The sequence below is a fragment of the Onychostruthus taczanowskii genome, unplaced genomic scaffold, assembly GCF_017590055.1.
Source record: "Onychostruthus taczanowskii isolate IOZ18803 unplaced genomic scaffold, ASM1759005v1 scaffold226, whole genome shotgun sequence".
NCBI lineage: Eukaryota > Metazoa > Chordata > Aves > Passeriformes > Passeridae > Onychostruthus > Onychostruthus taczanowskii.
In genome coordinates, this window is record NW_024499529.1 from 156,798 (window position 1) to 173,032 (window position 16,235).

The window sequence follows — 16,235 nt, forward strand, 5'->3', positions numbered from 1 at the left end:
CCTTCCATCAGTGCTTTACCCCTTCCATCAGTGCTTTTCCCCTTCCATCAGTGCTTTTCCCCTTCCTTCAGTGCTTTACTCCTTCCATCAGTGCTTTGCCCCTTCCATCAGCTCTTTACCCCTTCTATCAGTGCTTTACCCCTTCCATCAGCCTTTAACCCTTCCATCAGTGCTTTATCCCTTCTTTCAGTGCTTTACCCCGTCCTTCAGTGCTTTGCCCCTTCCATCAGTGCTTTATCCCTTCCTTCAGTGCTTTACCCCTTCCTTCAGTGCTTTACCCCTTCCCGACCCAGCCTGCTGCTCCCTAGCTCTAAAAATGTCATTTTCCCAGCATGCAGGAAAGAGCAGGAGCCCTCCCCTGTCCTCCCGGAGAGCAGCAGGTGGAGAAAGCTCCGAGGGAGCCTCAGGCAGGACCCTGGGGCCCCTCCGAGCCCTCCTCGCCACCACGGGCGACCTGTGGGAAAGCTGGGGACATGGCCGAGTGCCACGGGCGGGCCCTGCGCGGCGATTCATTTGCATGCCACGGCGGTAGCCAGGCTCCTTCCAGCGCCGTGCAGGCACAGAAATGTATTCGGAAGTTCAATATCGCCCCGCAGAGAGCTCCCCGTGCGGAAAACCCCCGGGGGCTGCTGGAAGGAGCTCCCAAGTCAGAGATGCCCGAAGGACACCTCGGGCCCGAGGGCAGCAGGGACTGAGCACCAGGACAGCTGAGAGGCTCCGGAGCGAGGCGGATCAGGGCCTGTCCCAGCCAAGGGCAGGCGTGCCAGCGACACAGGAAACTGGCGGGCAGGGTGACAAACGCTGCGGCCTCTCCGCTGCTCGGTGCTCCCGGCTGACTCCGCCATCCAGGTCCCATTGAAGCCAGGAAGAGCCAGATCCCAGGACATTGTCAGGCCAGCACTTCCCACTTCTCTTTCAGCCCGTGGACACATAAATTTTTCCAGGGACACAGGGACAGGACATGGCTCGCTGCAGCCACTTCCAAAGGCTCCTTAAAAGGAGCCCGGGACACGGAGAAATCCATTCCGTGCAGCAATTACCGGGGATGAGTGGGAGTTCACGGAGCTGCTCCCTGCCAAGGACCCGAGCACCAAGTCCATCACCCCCAGACAAGGCAAACGAGTCCAATTATCGGCAATAAATACATTTATTCCAAATGTCCACCCACTTTACATTCCTTTATTTAACACAGCCGCTCTAAATAGGAGCTGGGATAAATGGAAAATAAAGTCTGGGAGGCTTCACGGCTCCCTGGATCTCCGGGCAGAGCTGCCTGGGCTCTGGTTGCTATTATTAGTGTAACGATTGTTGTTGTTATTATTATTGTTATGATTATATGCATTTCATTCTCTTCTCGGTAATGAATAATTTATGACCCTGTCTCGATCCCCTTTCAATGGATTCACTATCCAGGGAGACTCGCTGAATAATTTGGATCATTCGTTTTCAAGTGCAGGGGCTGCCGACAAATTGTTCGCTTTCATTGCTGGGGACATTCATTGGTCACCCAAACCGGGGGATTTCTTTGGTGCCCCCAGCACGTGAGGCGCTGTCTGGGGTTTTGTTGGGATTTTTTTTGTTGTTGTTGATTGGGTGAAACTTAGTGGAGACTAAGGAACAGCTCATCTGGGGGGCTGGATTTGTGCAGAAGTCAGTTTGCCAAATTTCTGTGAACATTTGGTGGTTTTGCAGAGGCTTGTGAAAAGTAAATGCTACAGAGGATATTAAATGTTATTCAAATGTTTTAAAGGCGACGCTGCTCTTGCTCTTTGATTTGAGCTAAACTATTATGCAGCTGATTATTAAGTTTTGCTTACTCAGCTCACACTAGAGAAATGTTGCGGTGTTAAACCTGCTTTGCCGAAAATCCGGAGGGAAAGGGAATTTTCAAGAGGCTTGCACTGGGGATCTTCTAATCCTTACAATCAAACGAGCGCCTGTATCAAGCTGGCTGTGTCCACCCTGCGATCCCTAATCCCGAATTCACGTCCATCCCACGGGATCAGCCCTGGGCAGGCTCTGAGCTCTGCAGGGACCCATCCCGGCACGGCGGGGATGAGCGCTGCTCCTTGGGATGGGGTGGGATGGGATGGGATGGGATGGGATGGGGTGGGATGGGATGGGATGGGATGGGATGGGATGGGATGGAGAGGGCTAACACATCACCGCCGGTACCCACGCTTTGCCTGGGGTGTCCCCACGCTTTGCCTGGGGTGTCCCCGCTTGGACAAATGCCGGCAGATTTGCTGCCAGCTCTGTGAACATCATCAGGACATGCCCGCTCAGCTGAGGAATGAGCTGCCGGCAGAGCTCTGCCGGTGCACAGAGCCCCCGGCACACCTCTGCTGGATGCTGAACTGCGCCCAAACCCGCCCCGGCTGATTGCAGGAGCAGCTGGGGGTGAACAGGGCTCAGCCCCCCCTCCGGCTCAGAGCTGCCCAGCTCAGCGCGGGGTCCCAACTCCCGGACAGCAAGAGCCGCAGAGGACAATCCCTGGTCACCGGGGCTGGGGCCAGAGCTGCTCGTCCCGTCCCTGTCCCTGTCCCGCTGTCCCTGTCCCTGTCTCGCTCCTCCCGTCCCTGTCCCTGTCCGGCTGTCCCTGTCCCGCTGTCCCTGTCCCTGTCCCACTGGTCCCGTCCCTGTCCCGCGCATCCTGTCCCTGTCCCGCTGTCCCTGTCCCTGTCCCGCTGTCCCTGTCCCGCTGTCCCTGTCCCTGTCCCGCTGTCCCTGTCCCGCTGGTTCCGTCCCTGTCCCGCTGTCCCTGTCCCTGTCCCGCTGTCCCTGTCCCGCTGGTCCCGTCCCTCCCGCACCGCCCGCTGCCTGCGCCGCCCGCTCAGCCCCGATTTACGAGCAGCGTGTGAAGGACAGACACTGGGCCGCTGGGCTGAACAATGCGGGAATATTAGCCGAGTTACAAAAACAAACAAACCAAACCCTGCCGGGAGCCCGTTTCATTTATCTTCCTTTGTCCCGTTTTGCTTCAGCGTGAAAGTCGCCCTTTCAAGCGCAGCGGTGGCGTTCCAGCCCCGGCGGGCAGCTGATCCAAGGCGCTGCCCCGCGAGCTTCCCAAAGGCTGTTTGCACACTTCAATTCATCCCTGAATATTCAGCCGCGTTCCCCTCCCTCCAACCCTCCCAGGACTTTTTGCCCAAGAGCCGAGGGTGTAGAGCCCGGGGCCGGGGATGGCGGGGCGCAGAGGCTTTGTGCGCAAACACAAGCTGCTGTTTGTATTTGCCGTCCCTCTGTCAGAGCCCGATTGTGCGCGGGGCAGCGCTGGCCACCAGGCTGCTCTCAATATCCGCCCGGCCACCGCCGCTGCCAGAGGGACGCTCCCTCCCTCCTTCCCTCCTTCCCTCCCTCCCTCCTTCCCTCCCTCCCCGGCCGCTTTGAAGCCAGGGGATTTAATTTCATGAGGCTTTCGGTAATCACGTTCCGATCTCCAACACTAACCAGAACTGACTCCCTCTTGCAAAAGGGGGAGGATGAGCCCGTAAACAGCCGCGGCTCGGGACGGGCCGCGCTGACAGAGGAAGGGAAACGCGGGGCTGGTTCTGCGCCGCTTATCAGATGGGGCTGGAAAACAACAGGCAGCACCAGGAGAGAGCGGCTTTACCCATCCCGAGGACGCTCTTCGGGGCTCTCGTGCACCACAAACTCTGATTTTTAAACCCAGACGTTTTCCTCCTGTCCGCGGCTCTTCCCGTCCTTTGCCTTCCCTCTTCCCCCTCCATTTCGTGTCCTGATGCCTCTGCCGCACTGCCCAGGGCTCGCTTTGCTGCTTTTCGCTCCTTCTGCTCTGCATCGCTGCCTGCTGGGGCAGCCAGTGGCCAGGAGGAGCCAGGGCCGCCCCTCCGGGGAAGGTTTTGCTGGAAGAGGAGGCTGCGGACAGGGGGAATTAGGTCTCACCTGCCGGCACGGCCCTCCCTCCCCTCTCCTCCCCTCCCTGCAGGCAGGGCAGGGCTCAGCTCTCCCCAGAGCATATTTTCCCCCACAGGCAGAGATGACACTCTAGACCCTGAAGGAAAGTCCTTTTGGGGCTGAGAGCAAAGCAAGCGCTGGGACAGCGCCCAGTGGGTGTTAAAATTCCCTTTTCCAATCAAATGTGCTGTCCATTCTCTCCTCACCCACTCTGCTCTGGCTGCCTGAGCCTGCACCCTAAATACCCACAGAGCTGCCATTAAGGGTCGCTAATTGTTCCCACAGGATAATTAACGATAATTCCAACGAAGATTGTTTGCCTTGGTCAAAACCAAGCACGGATCCCAGTGATCCACCCAGCGCAGCCTGGCAGGGATCTGGGTGATGGATGGCCCCGAAATCCCACAGGGAAGATGACGTGGACACCTCATCCATCTTCCCGTGCCGGGCCCTGAGCACGGAGCACGCAGGCGGTGAGGAGGGATCGGGGGAGCAGCTGGGCTGCTCCTGCGGGCCGGGAGCGCGCAGACCCTGCACGGATGTGGCAGCGAGCCCGGATCGGGGCTGCTGAGCCAGCAGCATTCCTGCCGCTCCTCCTCCAATTCCCACCTGGGACAGCGGGAGAACACCTCCCCTCCCTCCTTCCCTCCCTCTCTCTCTCCCTCCTGCCCTGACAAACTGGGGAGCGCTGTCCCCTCTGCAGGAGGCACCATCAACAAATCTGGGCCTGTTTCTCGCTGGCAGGGAGAGTTTCCCACCTCAGCACGTCAAAAAGGATAAATCTGCGGTAAAACAACCCCACAGAGCAGGGCTGCTCCCAGCCTCTCTCACTGCACTGCCTGCTCCTGCCCCTCGTGGCATTTTTGCCCTTTCCCAGGGGAAATTTGGGGTAGTGGGTCTAGGCCTGGGCTCTCCATCCTCTCCCCAAACGGGAGATGCGGCAGCTTTGATCCTCAAGCAGAGGTTCCCAAGGCTGCTCCCACCTGTCTGTGCTGGAATCTCCACTCACCTGCTCACACAATCTCTTTTTGCTGCTTGTTTTTGGCAGAAGAGGGCCAAGGACCGCTGGGCTCATCCACTGGCAGCCCCTCCATCCCCAGGGGAGCAGGAACTGGCCTGGGGGCTGTGATCACCGTGTAGCACCCCCGGGTGTCCTGCCTCGGCCCCAGAGGGGATCCCTCTCCACCAGCAACCACAGCTTGGTGGGAACAGGCGTTGGGCAAAGCCAGAGGCCCCTTCCAGCCCTTCTGTGGAACAATTCAGAAAAACCCCGCACTTCCAGGAGAGAGTGAAATAAAGGATTGCTCCTTCCCCGCCCTCCAACCCTCTGTCCAGGTGGGGCATGCAGACACGATTTTCAACCCTCCCGCCGCTCACAAGACAGTTTGAAAAGGTTGGAAAGGAAAATTTCTGCCTGTGGAAATGTCTGCTCCACAGACATCAGGAAGGATGATTTCCTTCACGGTCTCACAGCTGTGTGTGGGACATGAATCCAGGCTCCTTCCCTGCCTGTTCCTCTCCCTGCCCTCTGCCATCCCGGTGAGCAGGAGGTGCCTGCTGTGGGCAGCAGTTCTGTGCCCAGTTTGTGCTGTCGATGCCCCCCGTGCCAGCTGAGCCCCAGAACAAAATAATCTCTCTGCCCACATCACTCATCAGCTTTTAAACTCCAGTCTCCACTAAAGCCAGCGATGCACAAAATACTTCCAGAAAGTCATCTCCCAGCAGAGCTGAGTGTCTCTTCCATTCCCGTGTTCTCCGGGTCAGAATGTTTCTTTGGTATCTCCCAAAAGAAGACGGGATTTCCACCTCCCCAGCTCTGATTCCCTGGTTTCTGCTGAGCCCAAAGCGAACTCTCGCTCAGTGTGGGGTTGAGCCCCTCCTTGCCACTGGTCCCTCTGCTCCTGGATCGGGAGCGGCGAGTCCCCGCTCCGCTCCCTCCCGGAGCCTCCGCGGCTGCCCTGGCTGGGAGCAGGAAAAGCCTCCGTCTCCTTATCAGTCCCCAGGGCATCCTAATCCCCTTATAAACGCAATCCATTACACAGATATCCTGTTAAAAGCCTGCCTGTCACTCCAGCCAGCCCCATCCCAGCTCTCCGTACTCTGGAGCGTGGTCGGGGGGATGAGTCTGCCGCGGGCAGAGCCGGGACTGCCCCGGCCTGTCCCTGTCCCTGTCCCTGTCCCTGTCCCTGTCCCTGTCCCTGTCCCTGTCCCTGTCCCTGTCCCTGTCCCTGTCCCTGTCCCTGTCCCTGTCAAAAACCTTTCTGTTGGAAATCAGTTTAACTTTAAGCTTCCTGAGAATAAAAGCCTGTGAGAAAGCTCTGCCCATGCGAGGCTCCCTTGGGAGGCTACAATGGGAGCCTCAGCAGCTCCTGGGCCCAAATTTCTATGGCTACAGCACCCATCTGCTCAGCAATACAGCCACACTGCTCCGTGCCTCCCCAGCAGCACAGCCCGCCGGGAGCTGCACCAGGCGCGGCTGGAGAGGACCCGAGGCTCCGTGGATGGCACCTGGAGCCACGAGCAGCTCCCACAGGGTCTGCTCCAGCTGCTGCTGAAGCTGCCCCAGTGGCATTTTCCTGAGTACAAGGATGCTGCAGTAATGCTTCGTGTCCTTCTCAACCCAAATCCAAAGGATTTCACAGAGCCCGCCTTTGCTCGCAGTGCATGGGGAAGCTGAGGCTCAAGACAAACCTGGATATCAGAAATGATGAACTTTCCTGTTACCATCAGGAGGCAACAGGCAGCACCAGCACAGAGCAGCTCCAAAATCCTGCCCCTGGCTGGATCCAGCCACAGGCAGAGTGGAGTTGTGCTGCCAGATCCAGGCACCAGCGCCTGCCTCGGGTGGACAAAGGAGATTACACTGTGGGGATGCTGCTCTGTGGGACCCTGGGGATCCTCTGTGGGACCCTGGGGGTCCTGCAGGGGCAGCTTGGGGGTCCTGCCCAGAGCCTCTCTGCCCAGGCTGGGACTGTTTCTCCAAGCAAGAAGGGATGGATGTTTTCAACCTTCCCCACCCTCTGGAGCAGCCGTGGCCATCAGCAGGGTGGACAGGGGGACACTCAGACTCCTTGTCTCCTCACAGAGGGATTTGCAAAGCCACTTTTTTCCTCTGCCTGACTCCCATCCCACCAGGGAACTGAAGGGAGCAGTGGGTGTGCTCCTGTGTCACCAGGTCCCTGCCAGCTCTGCCAGTCCCACCCACGCTCCCCTTCCTAGTACTGCAGCCAGAGCCTCTGTCCCTCTGTCCCTCTGTCCCTCTGTCCCTCTGTCCCTCTGTCCCCCTCAGGATAAGCCACCGGCAAAGCCCCGAAGCACCACGGCAGGGGAGCAGGCAGAAAGGACAGCTCCCACCGCCCAGCCCTGCCTGGTCGGATGCACCCCGGTCACCGTGAGCCACTGCCAGCCCCTGGTGGCCCCGGCTCGCCCTGGCTCCCTGCCCTGCCCACTCGGGGGTGCCTGGGGCCTGCAGACAGGCACTGCAGACAGACAGACAATTCCTGCAGGGACTGTCCAGTGGGACAGAGCCAAAGTCACCTCTAGCTTGACTCCTCCTTCCATTTGGAGGCCAAGGAGAGTGGGAGGGAATCCTCTCATGAGGCTCCCCAGTATCCCCCTGTGCCAGCCTGGTGTCACAGGAAGGAACGGGGATGGAACGGGGAAAGCTTTTGAGATGGAGGTGATTAATGCAGGGTAAGGGAAAGGGATCGCCTGAATTTCATAAGGGACACCAGGAACTCCCTGGCATGAAACCGCTCCCATCCCTCCGAGGGAGCAGAGCGAGAGGAGCGGCTGTGTGGGAGGATCTGATTTCCCTGGCTGTGGTGAGGGTGGAGGGGCCCCGTTTGCTATTTTAGCAAGCACTGCCCTGCAAATGCCAAAGGCCCAGGTTTGACTGGAAGGAAGTTTTTCATTGGGAGTGTTTGGTGGGCGCTTCTCTCAGAGTTCCTGGTCAGCTCCTTGTGCGAGGTGAATTTTCCTTTCCGCTGAATAAGAACTTGCTCGGAAATTGCTGTGACATGAGGCACATCCCAGCCTGGGAACCCTTCACAGCCTGTCCAACACCAGGCTCCCCGTGCTGCCCGTGCCAAATCCCCTATCTGGGAACACAATGTGTTTCCTTTCTCCCCCTGCGCTCGCTCCCGGGTTTGTTAAACCCTCTCAAGGCACCAAAATCCGAGCGGCGCCCGGCACCTGCAGGCAGCGCTGACATCAGGAACACGTGCAGGCGCCGGGAGCAGCTCCTGGCTCCGTGGGGAGCGGCGCTGGGGCTGCAGAGCCGGCACTGGAATGGGGTCTGGAGTTCTCCACGAGCCTGTCAGCGGGATGCAGCCTGGGCTCGGCCCGTGGTGCTTTATCCCAGGCAGAGCAAAGGTGCTCTGTGCAAACTGAACGGAGGGCGCTGGTCCGGCTCGTTCCCAGCACTCTGAACGACACCGTGGTTCTGGAGAAACTGTGGAACGGTGCACGCTGTGTTTCAGTGATGTTAAATCTGATCAAAGACCCTGCCTGCGTTTTCCTGTGTCCACACGAGCTCACCAGCAGCTGAGCTCTGGCAGCGTTTTACTCCAGACCTTTCCCAGCTGCAGTTCCTCTCCCGGGGGAGCTGGAAGCTGCATCAGGAAAAGCTGGGCTGGAGAAGGGGGCTTGGGCTGAGCAAAGAGCCAGCCCAGCGGCGCTGGAGAGAGGCAGGATGGAGAACAGACCTCCGAGCTCTTCTCCAAGCCGAGTCCTCCAAAAAAAAAAAGCGGCGCTGGTCCGGCTCGCTCCCAGCACTCTGAACGACACCGTGGTTCTGGAGAAACTGTGGAACGGTGCACGCTGTGTTTCAGTGATGTTAAATCTGATCAAAGACCCTGCCTGCGTTTTCCTGTGTCCACACGAGCTCACCAGCAGCTGAGCTCTGGCAGCGTTTTACTCCAGACCTTTCCCAGCTGCAGTTCCTCTCCCGGGGGAGCTGGAAGCTGCATCAGGAAAAGCTGGGCTGGAGAAGGGGGCTTGGGCTGAGCAAAGAGCCAGCCCAGCGGCGCTGGAGAGAGGCAGGATGGAGAACAGACCTCCGAGCTCTTCTCCAAGCCGAGTCCTCCCCGGAGCACTCCGGCTCCCAGGCGCCCGGCCAAGCCGGACGGCCAGGCCAAGCTCTACGTGGATGAGTTACTTGCCAGGTAAAGCTGATGGGAACCTGAGGCTGTGAGAGTTCTGCAGGAGCAGCTCCCTGGAGAACATCTCCTGGGGACGAGCCCTGTCCTCTCCACTTGCAGTGCTGGGATCTCGCAAGGGACTCTAAAGAAAAATTCGATCTGGCTGGCAAAAAGCGTTCCCATGGGAAATTTTGACTTTCTGTCAGAAACTCCAGAGCATTTCTTTCTCAGCCCCAAAGAAGCATGAATAGGAACAAAGATTCAGCTTTGGCAGGGGGAATGGGCTTACCAAAGAAAACACCCAAATTTTTAAGCAAAGCAGACACATTCTATAATTTTTCTCTTTGGACGAAAAGAAAAAAGAAAAATAAAACTCCCAACCATTTTCCAGAAAGTAAAAAAGTAAATTAATTTAAAAAAATTAAAAAAAATAAAAAATGCAACCAGTCCTCCCAGCGCTACTCGATGCAAATTCAGCTGATTTGGCTGATGCCCCTTTCGCTCAGCACGGTTCTCCGGTCCCCGAGCGGCGGCTCCAGCAGCAGCTCCCGCTCGTCCCCTGCCCTGCCCCGCTGACCCGGGCCTGACTTTCTCCCGGGATTTGGGAGAGAAACCAGGGTGGGCCGACGGTCGTGAGCGAGTGGGTGGGAGTTGAATGGGGTTATTGTGATCTTTATCTGGGGGGATTATTCCAGGCGGTGTGGGCTTGGCAGGGCAGCGCGGGGTTTTGGCGGCGGCTGGTTTTTACAGACTGATAGGTGCGGCCCCAGGGAAGGAGCGGCGGGACTGGGCTGCGGAAAATTGTTTTACGGTAGCTTCGTCCTTGCAAAACACTCACTTCCCAGCAAAGCCGGTGGAAAAGGAAAAAACAGAGCGATTTTCGTTTGCAGAAGTCTGACGCGGCTAGGAGCGCACATGGTCTGAAATGCAAAGCCTGGCATAAAAGTGACATATTTTACTGGAAACTGGGAACTTGCTTCCCTTTTATTGGAAGTACATTGGAAGGGAGAAGGATGGTAGGAGCACGGCGCCAGCACAATAACTGAACAGAAGCGTTTTCAGGAGAGTCTGGGGATCCTGCAGAGTACACCGGGGGTCCGATAGCACCTCGAGACCGCACCAAAATTTACGGCATCGTGACTCTGCAGGCGGGGAGCGGGGTTGAGGCTGGGAGAGCCGGACTCCTCCTGCCCCCCGGCCTCGCTGCTGGGCGAGAGACAGCGCTGGGAAGTAAGCGAGACGCGGAGCTCCGACCCCGAGCGCTGCCGGGCAGCGGGACCCGCCGGACGGCGGAAAAGCAAAGCCGGAGCTTACCCCGGCAGCCTCGGGCACCCCCGCTCTCCCTCGGGACGCGGCACCCCCCGGCCGCCTCCCCCGTCCCGACGGGATCCGAGCATCGCCCCGAGGCTGCCGGGACCCCGGAGCCGCCACCCCCGGTGCCACCGGGCCCCTCTCCCCGCCAGATAACCCGGCTTGGCCGTGCCTTCCTGGTGGAGAAGCCGGCGAAGAAATTGCGCTCTCTGCAAGGCACACATCTGATTGTGATTTGGGGGAAAAAAATAAAAAATGAAAAGAAGGGAAAGAAAACAAAAAAAAAAAAAAAAAAAAAAAAAAAAAAAAAAAGAAGGCGGCCAACCTCGGCCGCTCGGCGAGGGTTTTTTCCTATAGTCGGAGCTGCAAATATTTTGGAAGACGGGACAGTGTTTTCCGTGTAAACAAGGCGGCGGCGGCGGCGGCGGGGCCGGGGCTGCGCTCCGCGGGGCCGGGGGCTCCGGGCGCGGGGAGCGGAGCCCAGTCCGGGGCATCCCAGCCCCGGGGCCGGGTCCCCACGGGCACAGCGCTGAGCACCGGCCCCTAAACCGCGAGGAGAGGAGCGGCAGCGCGCGGGGATCCCGCTGGGAAGCGGGGGTGGAAGATCGGAGGGAACGTTCGGCGGGATGTGTGGGGACTCACGGGAAGAACTGCCCAAACCCTTAACCCTTGTCCACCTCGGCAGAGGCCGGGGACACTCCGTGTCTCCCGGGACAGCCAGCACGGCTCGTTTCTGGCTCCAGATGGACCGAACCGGCTGCTGCCCCCTTCTCATTTGGCCCTGGGGCTCCCTCAAGTCCCCGCCGCCGCCTCCCGGGGCCGCCCGCACCTCCTGAGGATGCAGGGACGGGAGCTGCAGGCTTTGCCCGGCTTCCCTGCCCTGCTCCCGGCCGCCTTCCATCTCCGGAAAGGGCCAGAGCCCGTCCCGGTGCCGGTGCCGGTCCCGCCCGGACGCGGAGCCTCTCGGGCTCGGCTGCGCTCTGTGTCCCGGGGAGGAGAGCGGGGCTGCTGGCGAGCTCCGGGATCCCCGGACCGGAGCCGGGCTGTGCCCTCCGGGCCCCCCGCGGGACGGGAGACCCTGCCCGGCCAGCTCCGCCGTCCTCCGGACACGAACGGCGTTTTCCCGGAGTCCCGAATGCCCCTCTCCTCAGCTGCTTGGTTTTTCCTGCCTCGCGTTTCCGAGCCTCCCTTTGCTCTGCACATCGGAGTCCCCCGCTAACCCCGTCCTGCGCGGCCGGCTGCCTCGGGTGTCCCCGTCCCACGCCCCTGCGGCTCTCGGTATCCCCTGCCCCAAATTCCTGTGCCCTGCCCGGTGGTCGCAGGCTCCCCGTGCCCGCCGTTTTGCACCTGGAGGTCCCTCGGTGTTGTCACCAGCGGGTTCCCGAGTACCTCAGAGTCCCCTGCCTTGAGCTGCCGGGCGCCTCAGCGTCCCATCCCCTGCGCTCCCGAGTGCCTTCACATCCCCGCTCCGCGCTCCGAGGTCCCTCGGTGTCCCGTCCTCATCCCTCCGCTCCCCGGTACCTCAGCGTCCTCCTCCTCTCCCGTTCTCCGTGTCCCTGCATGTCCCCGCGCCGCTCGGCGTGTCCCTGGATGTCCCCGTGCCTTTCGCTGCCTTCCCCCGCGCTCCTTCGCTCTGCCCTCCCTCTGCCTCCCCTCCGGGGACCTCCGCGCCCCGTCCCCGTCCTCCTCCCGCCCGTGCCGGCGTGTCCGCGCCCGCGGCCGGGACTCACCCACGCACTCGTTGGCCTCCCGGGCCGTCGCTCGCTGCCAGGGCCGGTCGTAGTGGAAGGGCTTGCAGCGGTCGCACTCGGGGCCGGCCGTGTTGTGCTTGCAGTCGCACACCAAGCTGTCGTCGCGGTCCCGGACGCAGCGCGACGCGTGCCCGTTGCACTTGCAGCGCCCGCCGACCTGCAGGTCGGACACGGCGTAGAAGTAGGAGTCGCGGGCCAGCTCGGAATCGTCCTCGCTCTCGTCGCCGAAGGTGTGCAGGCGGCTGAAGGTCACCCTGATGTCGGTGGCCGTCACCCAGTCCTGCAGCACGGGCGAGTTGTCGAAGTCGTGGGCGGTGGGGCGGCCGTCCAGGGTGCTGAAGGCGATGAGGCCGCCGGAGAGGGGCCGCACGTCGGTGTGCGAGTCGGTGCACACCGCCTCCTGCTCGTTCTGCTTCGTGATGGCGGCGCGGCTCGGCTTGTTGTACATCTTGCGGCACTGCGTGGAGTAGAACTGGAAAGGCACCCAGGTCTTGCCGTAGTCCATGGACTTGTGGATGGCCATGGACTCGGGGCGCGGCGAGCAGAACTGCAGGCTGACGTAGGTCACCTCGAATTTCTTGCCGAGGGACAGGGTGAGGGTGACGTTGTGGGGATACTGGACGTAGCTGTCGGACTGCCAGCAGGTCAGGTTGTGCGGGTTGTTGAGGTCGGTGAGGAAGGAGGGCGGGTGGGCGCGCTTGGGGTCGGAGGCGTTGCAGAGGTGGCAGGTGCGGACCTGCTCCTCGCCCTTCTCCGTCACCACGCAGTACCGCGACGGCGGCTTCCCGCAGGTGCTGGACACCTTCACCTCCTTCCCGAAGGCCGAGTTCACGAAGTCGGGGATGCAGCGGCGGGGCAGCCCGTGCTCGTCGTAGCAGGGGTCGGGCTGGGCGCTCTGCACGGCGAACACGCTCACGCCGTGGTAGCCGCCGCGCAGGGGCTGCGCCAGCCACGCCGCCGCCAGCAGCAGGGCCAGCGGCGCCTCCGCGCCCCTCCGCGGCATCCTGCGCGACCTCCGCGCGGCGCGGGGACAGCGGGGAGGGGGACGCGGGGCAGACCGGGGAGCCGCCGCTCGCCCGCGGGGCACCTCGGCCGGGGACGCGGTGCGGCGGCTCAGGGAGCCCGGAGCATCGCCCGCCCCGCGGCCAGCCCCGCGGAGAAAGGGGAGACCGCGACGGCGGCGGCACCACAAAAGTGGGGCTGGCGGCGGGGCTGGGTCCCGCCTGCCTCCCGCCCCGGCCCTCGCACGGAGAATGACTGGCGGTCCCAGCCCCCGCCGCGTTTGAGGTCATGCTAAAGGAGTGACATCGCGCTCAAGGAACAGAACAACGACATCCACTGGCGGCTCAGCCAGAGACGCGCACAGGCCTCGGGGAGGGCGGGGGGGGGGGATGGGAGTGGGACGGAGCCCGCCTCGACACCGCGGCGATGGGCGCCAGCTCCGCCAAGGGGCTCCCGGGCCGCCCCAGGAGCCGGGCGAGGGTCCTTGTGCCCCCCACGCCCTACCCCGTGCCCCCGACGGGGCTGGGGGAGCCGGGGCCGCCCGCGCCCTGCAGCTGGGGATGCTCCGGGGGCGGGGAGCGGGAAGGGGGGAAGCGGCCGGGAGGAGCCCCACGCCCACCTGTGGGGACGCCGGGGGGATCAGGACGGGGATGTTTCCCACCTGGTGCCTGCTGGCCTCCCCTGTCCACCGGGCCAGGCAGGGGCTGGATCGGAAGGGACGCCGGCCCGGGTGGGCTCCCGCAGCCCTCTGCCCTGGGATAGAAGAGCCGTGCCGCGAAGTTTAATGGAGGGAAGCACAGCACGAGAACTGCTGGGCCTGGCGACCCTCGGCAGGTGGTTTTAGGGGACAGCCCTCTGCCCTGGGATAGAAAAGCCGTGCCGGGGAAGTTTAATGGGGGGAAGCACAGCACGAGAACTGCTGGGCCTGGCGACCCTCGGCAGGTGGTTTTAGGGGGCTGGTCTCGGGGAAGAGAGGCAGTCTCTCTGTCACAGCCCCGGGACACACCGGGCACAAGGGGCTGCGCGGCGCCTCTTGCCGCCCCCCACCTCGCTCTGCAGTTTGTCGGCTCTCCCGTTAAGGCGAGGAAGGGGTTAAAGGGCGGCACTTGTCCCGCACCGGGCCGTGGCCCAGCCCCGCTCTCCCCTTCCCACCCATCCGGAGACCCCCGGTGCCGAGGGGCTGCCCCGGAGCCGCTCGAGGCCCGCTCTCCCCGCTGCGATCCCGGCCGGGGACACAGCCCGGTGGGACGGTACCGACACCCCGGAGAGACGGGGAGGGAGCGGAGTTTCCCTGCCTCGGCTCCCGGCCGCCGTGCTCGCCCCCCTTCCCTCCCTCTTTGATTAAAAGGGCACTTTTATTTTTCCAACGGAGGTGCCCTCTCTCGGAGCGCTGCCCACGCCGTGTCACTCAAGCGGCCGGGCCCTGGCACGGCGGCTCGCTCCCCTCCCCGGAGAGCCTCGGCGGGGCGGCCCGAGGGGACGGGGGCTGCCCGGGCAGCGGCGAGCCCCGGGCCGGCCTCCGCCCCCTCCTCTCCGCCCGCCCCTCTCCCCGCTTTGAATTCCTTGCCACCGAGCTGAATAAAAGTGGTTGTTGTAAATTGAATTAGTGCCTGATTAATCTGCTCCCGGGCCTGCTAGCCCAGCGGGGCGTCTTTGGCAATGCAACCGCCTTCCCTGCAGGGCAGCGGGGCTCCGCAGCCTCCCTGCCCCCATCGCTCCCCCCGGACCCCCGCCCCGCCGCTCCCGGGATTTGTTAACTCTTCCCCGGGAAACGGCCCCTCCGCCCCGCTCCCGGCCCTCCAAAGCCGGGGGAAGAGGAGGGGAGCGTGTGGATGGGCATCCCCGGGCCAGGCTGGGGGAGGCCCGGTCCCTCTGGTCCCACCCGAACCGCCCAGGGACTCGGCCGCAGTCCGGCACACCCGGGACACTCACGGACAGTGCGGGATCCCCCAGCCCCGCAGAAAGCTTTAACCCCACTCCCGAATCGCGGCCCTGTTTGCAGAACTGGGATGGGGGCTGTGTGCTCCCGTCGAGCTCCGGGAGGGCACCTCAAGCAGGAAGGGGATAATTTGGACTAAGCTGTCCCGGGCCGCGGGGCCAGGCCGGGACAGAGGCCCGGGGAAGCCCCGGGACATGTCCGGCCGTGCAGGCTCTCCCAGCGTGAATGGGAATCCCCAGCCCTGAGCCCCAAGTTCGGGCCCGCAGACCCCCGCAGGTTCCTGCCACCAGCATCCCTCTCGGTTTGTGACCCCCCGCTTTACCCGCCCGGCGCTTTTCCTTCGGCCACGCGTGGCCGGGAGCAGCTGCCACCGCGGCTCCCCTGTCCACCCGTGTCCGGGCCGTGCCGGGGCTGCGGAGGGACCAGGACAGGGACAGGGACAGGGGGACAACTCCTGAGCCCGGAGGGACACGCGGGGCCCGCTCGGGGCGCAGCAGGTGCCGCTGCCGGGACCCTCTGGGGAAAGGTGCGGGTTTGGCTCCGCTTGCTCCGGACCCTCCCGGAGCCTCTCGCCAGCCCGACCTCGGCCCGGGAATGCCCCCAGTGCGCAGGGATGAAATGTCAGCGTTTCTTTAAAATCCGTGACGGTTTCTGAAGGTCGCCCGGCCGCCCCTCAAAGCCCGCACGGTCCTTCACCGCCTCGCAGCAAAAATTGGGGTGAATGTAAGGAAAGGTGGCCCCGCGGAACTGCCCCGCAAAGCCGAGGTGCTCCTAATCCCATTAGCAGGGTGTTAATTTAACAACCTCCCGGCGCTGCCGAGCGCGGGGCTCCGCGCTGCCCGCCCGGCTCCCGGGGCGGCGGCTCTCGCCTCCCTCCTGCCCTTCTCGCTGGGTTTATTCGGAGTTTCACAACCCCCGGGGTTTGTAATGGCTCTTGCGGTCATTAACGTGATTTACTGAGGCTTTCTCCTCTAATTACCTCGCCCTCGAGCTATTAAACGCATGTAAGCAGCTCCGCGGGGACCGAGGCACAGACTGCCGGACCCTTCGGGGCCGGGGCCTGGGGCTGTCCCGGGAGGATGGAACGGGGGATGCTCGGGGAGCCGGCCGTGCCCGCCACGGATCGCCCCCGCCGCGAATTTGATTTTCCTGTCATGAAGCACCAGCCAGCCC

General features: G+C 62.4%; 1 protein-coding gene across 2 annotated transcripts in view; it reads right to left on the reverse strand.

Annotated features, from left to right (window-relative positions):
• The window catches only part of NTN1 (netrin 1), a 78,838-nt gene extending 65,569 nt beyond the window's left edge, over positions 1–13,269 (reverse strand). For both annotated transcript variants that reach the window (XM_041405203.1, XM_041405202.1), the window contains exon 1: positions 12,101–13,269. In XM_041405203.1, the coding sequence (XP_041261137.1) occupies positions 12,101–13,124 (1,024 nt within the window). In that variant the 5' untranslated portion in view covers positions 13,125–13,269. The remainder of the gene's footprint in view (positions 1–12,100) is intronic.
• Between the last annotated feature and the right edge of the window lie 2,966 nt (positions 13,270–16,235).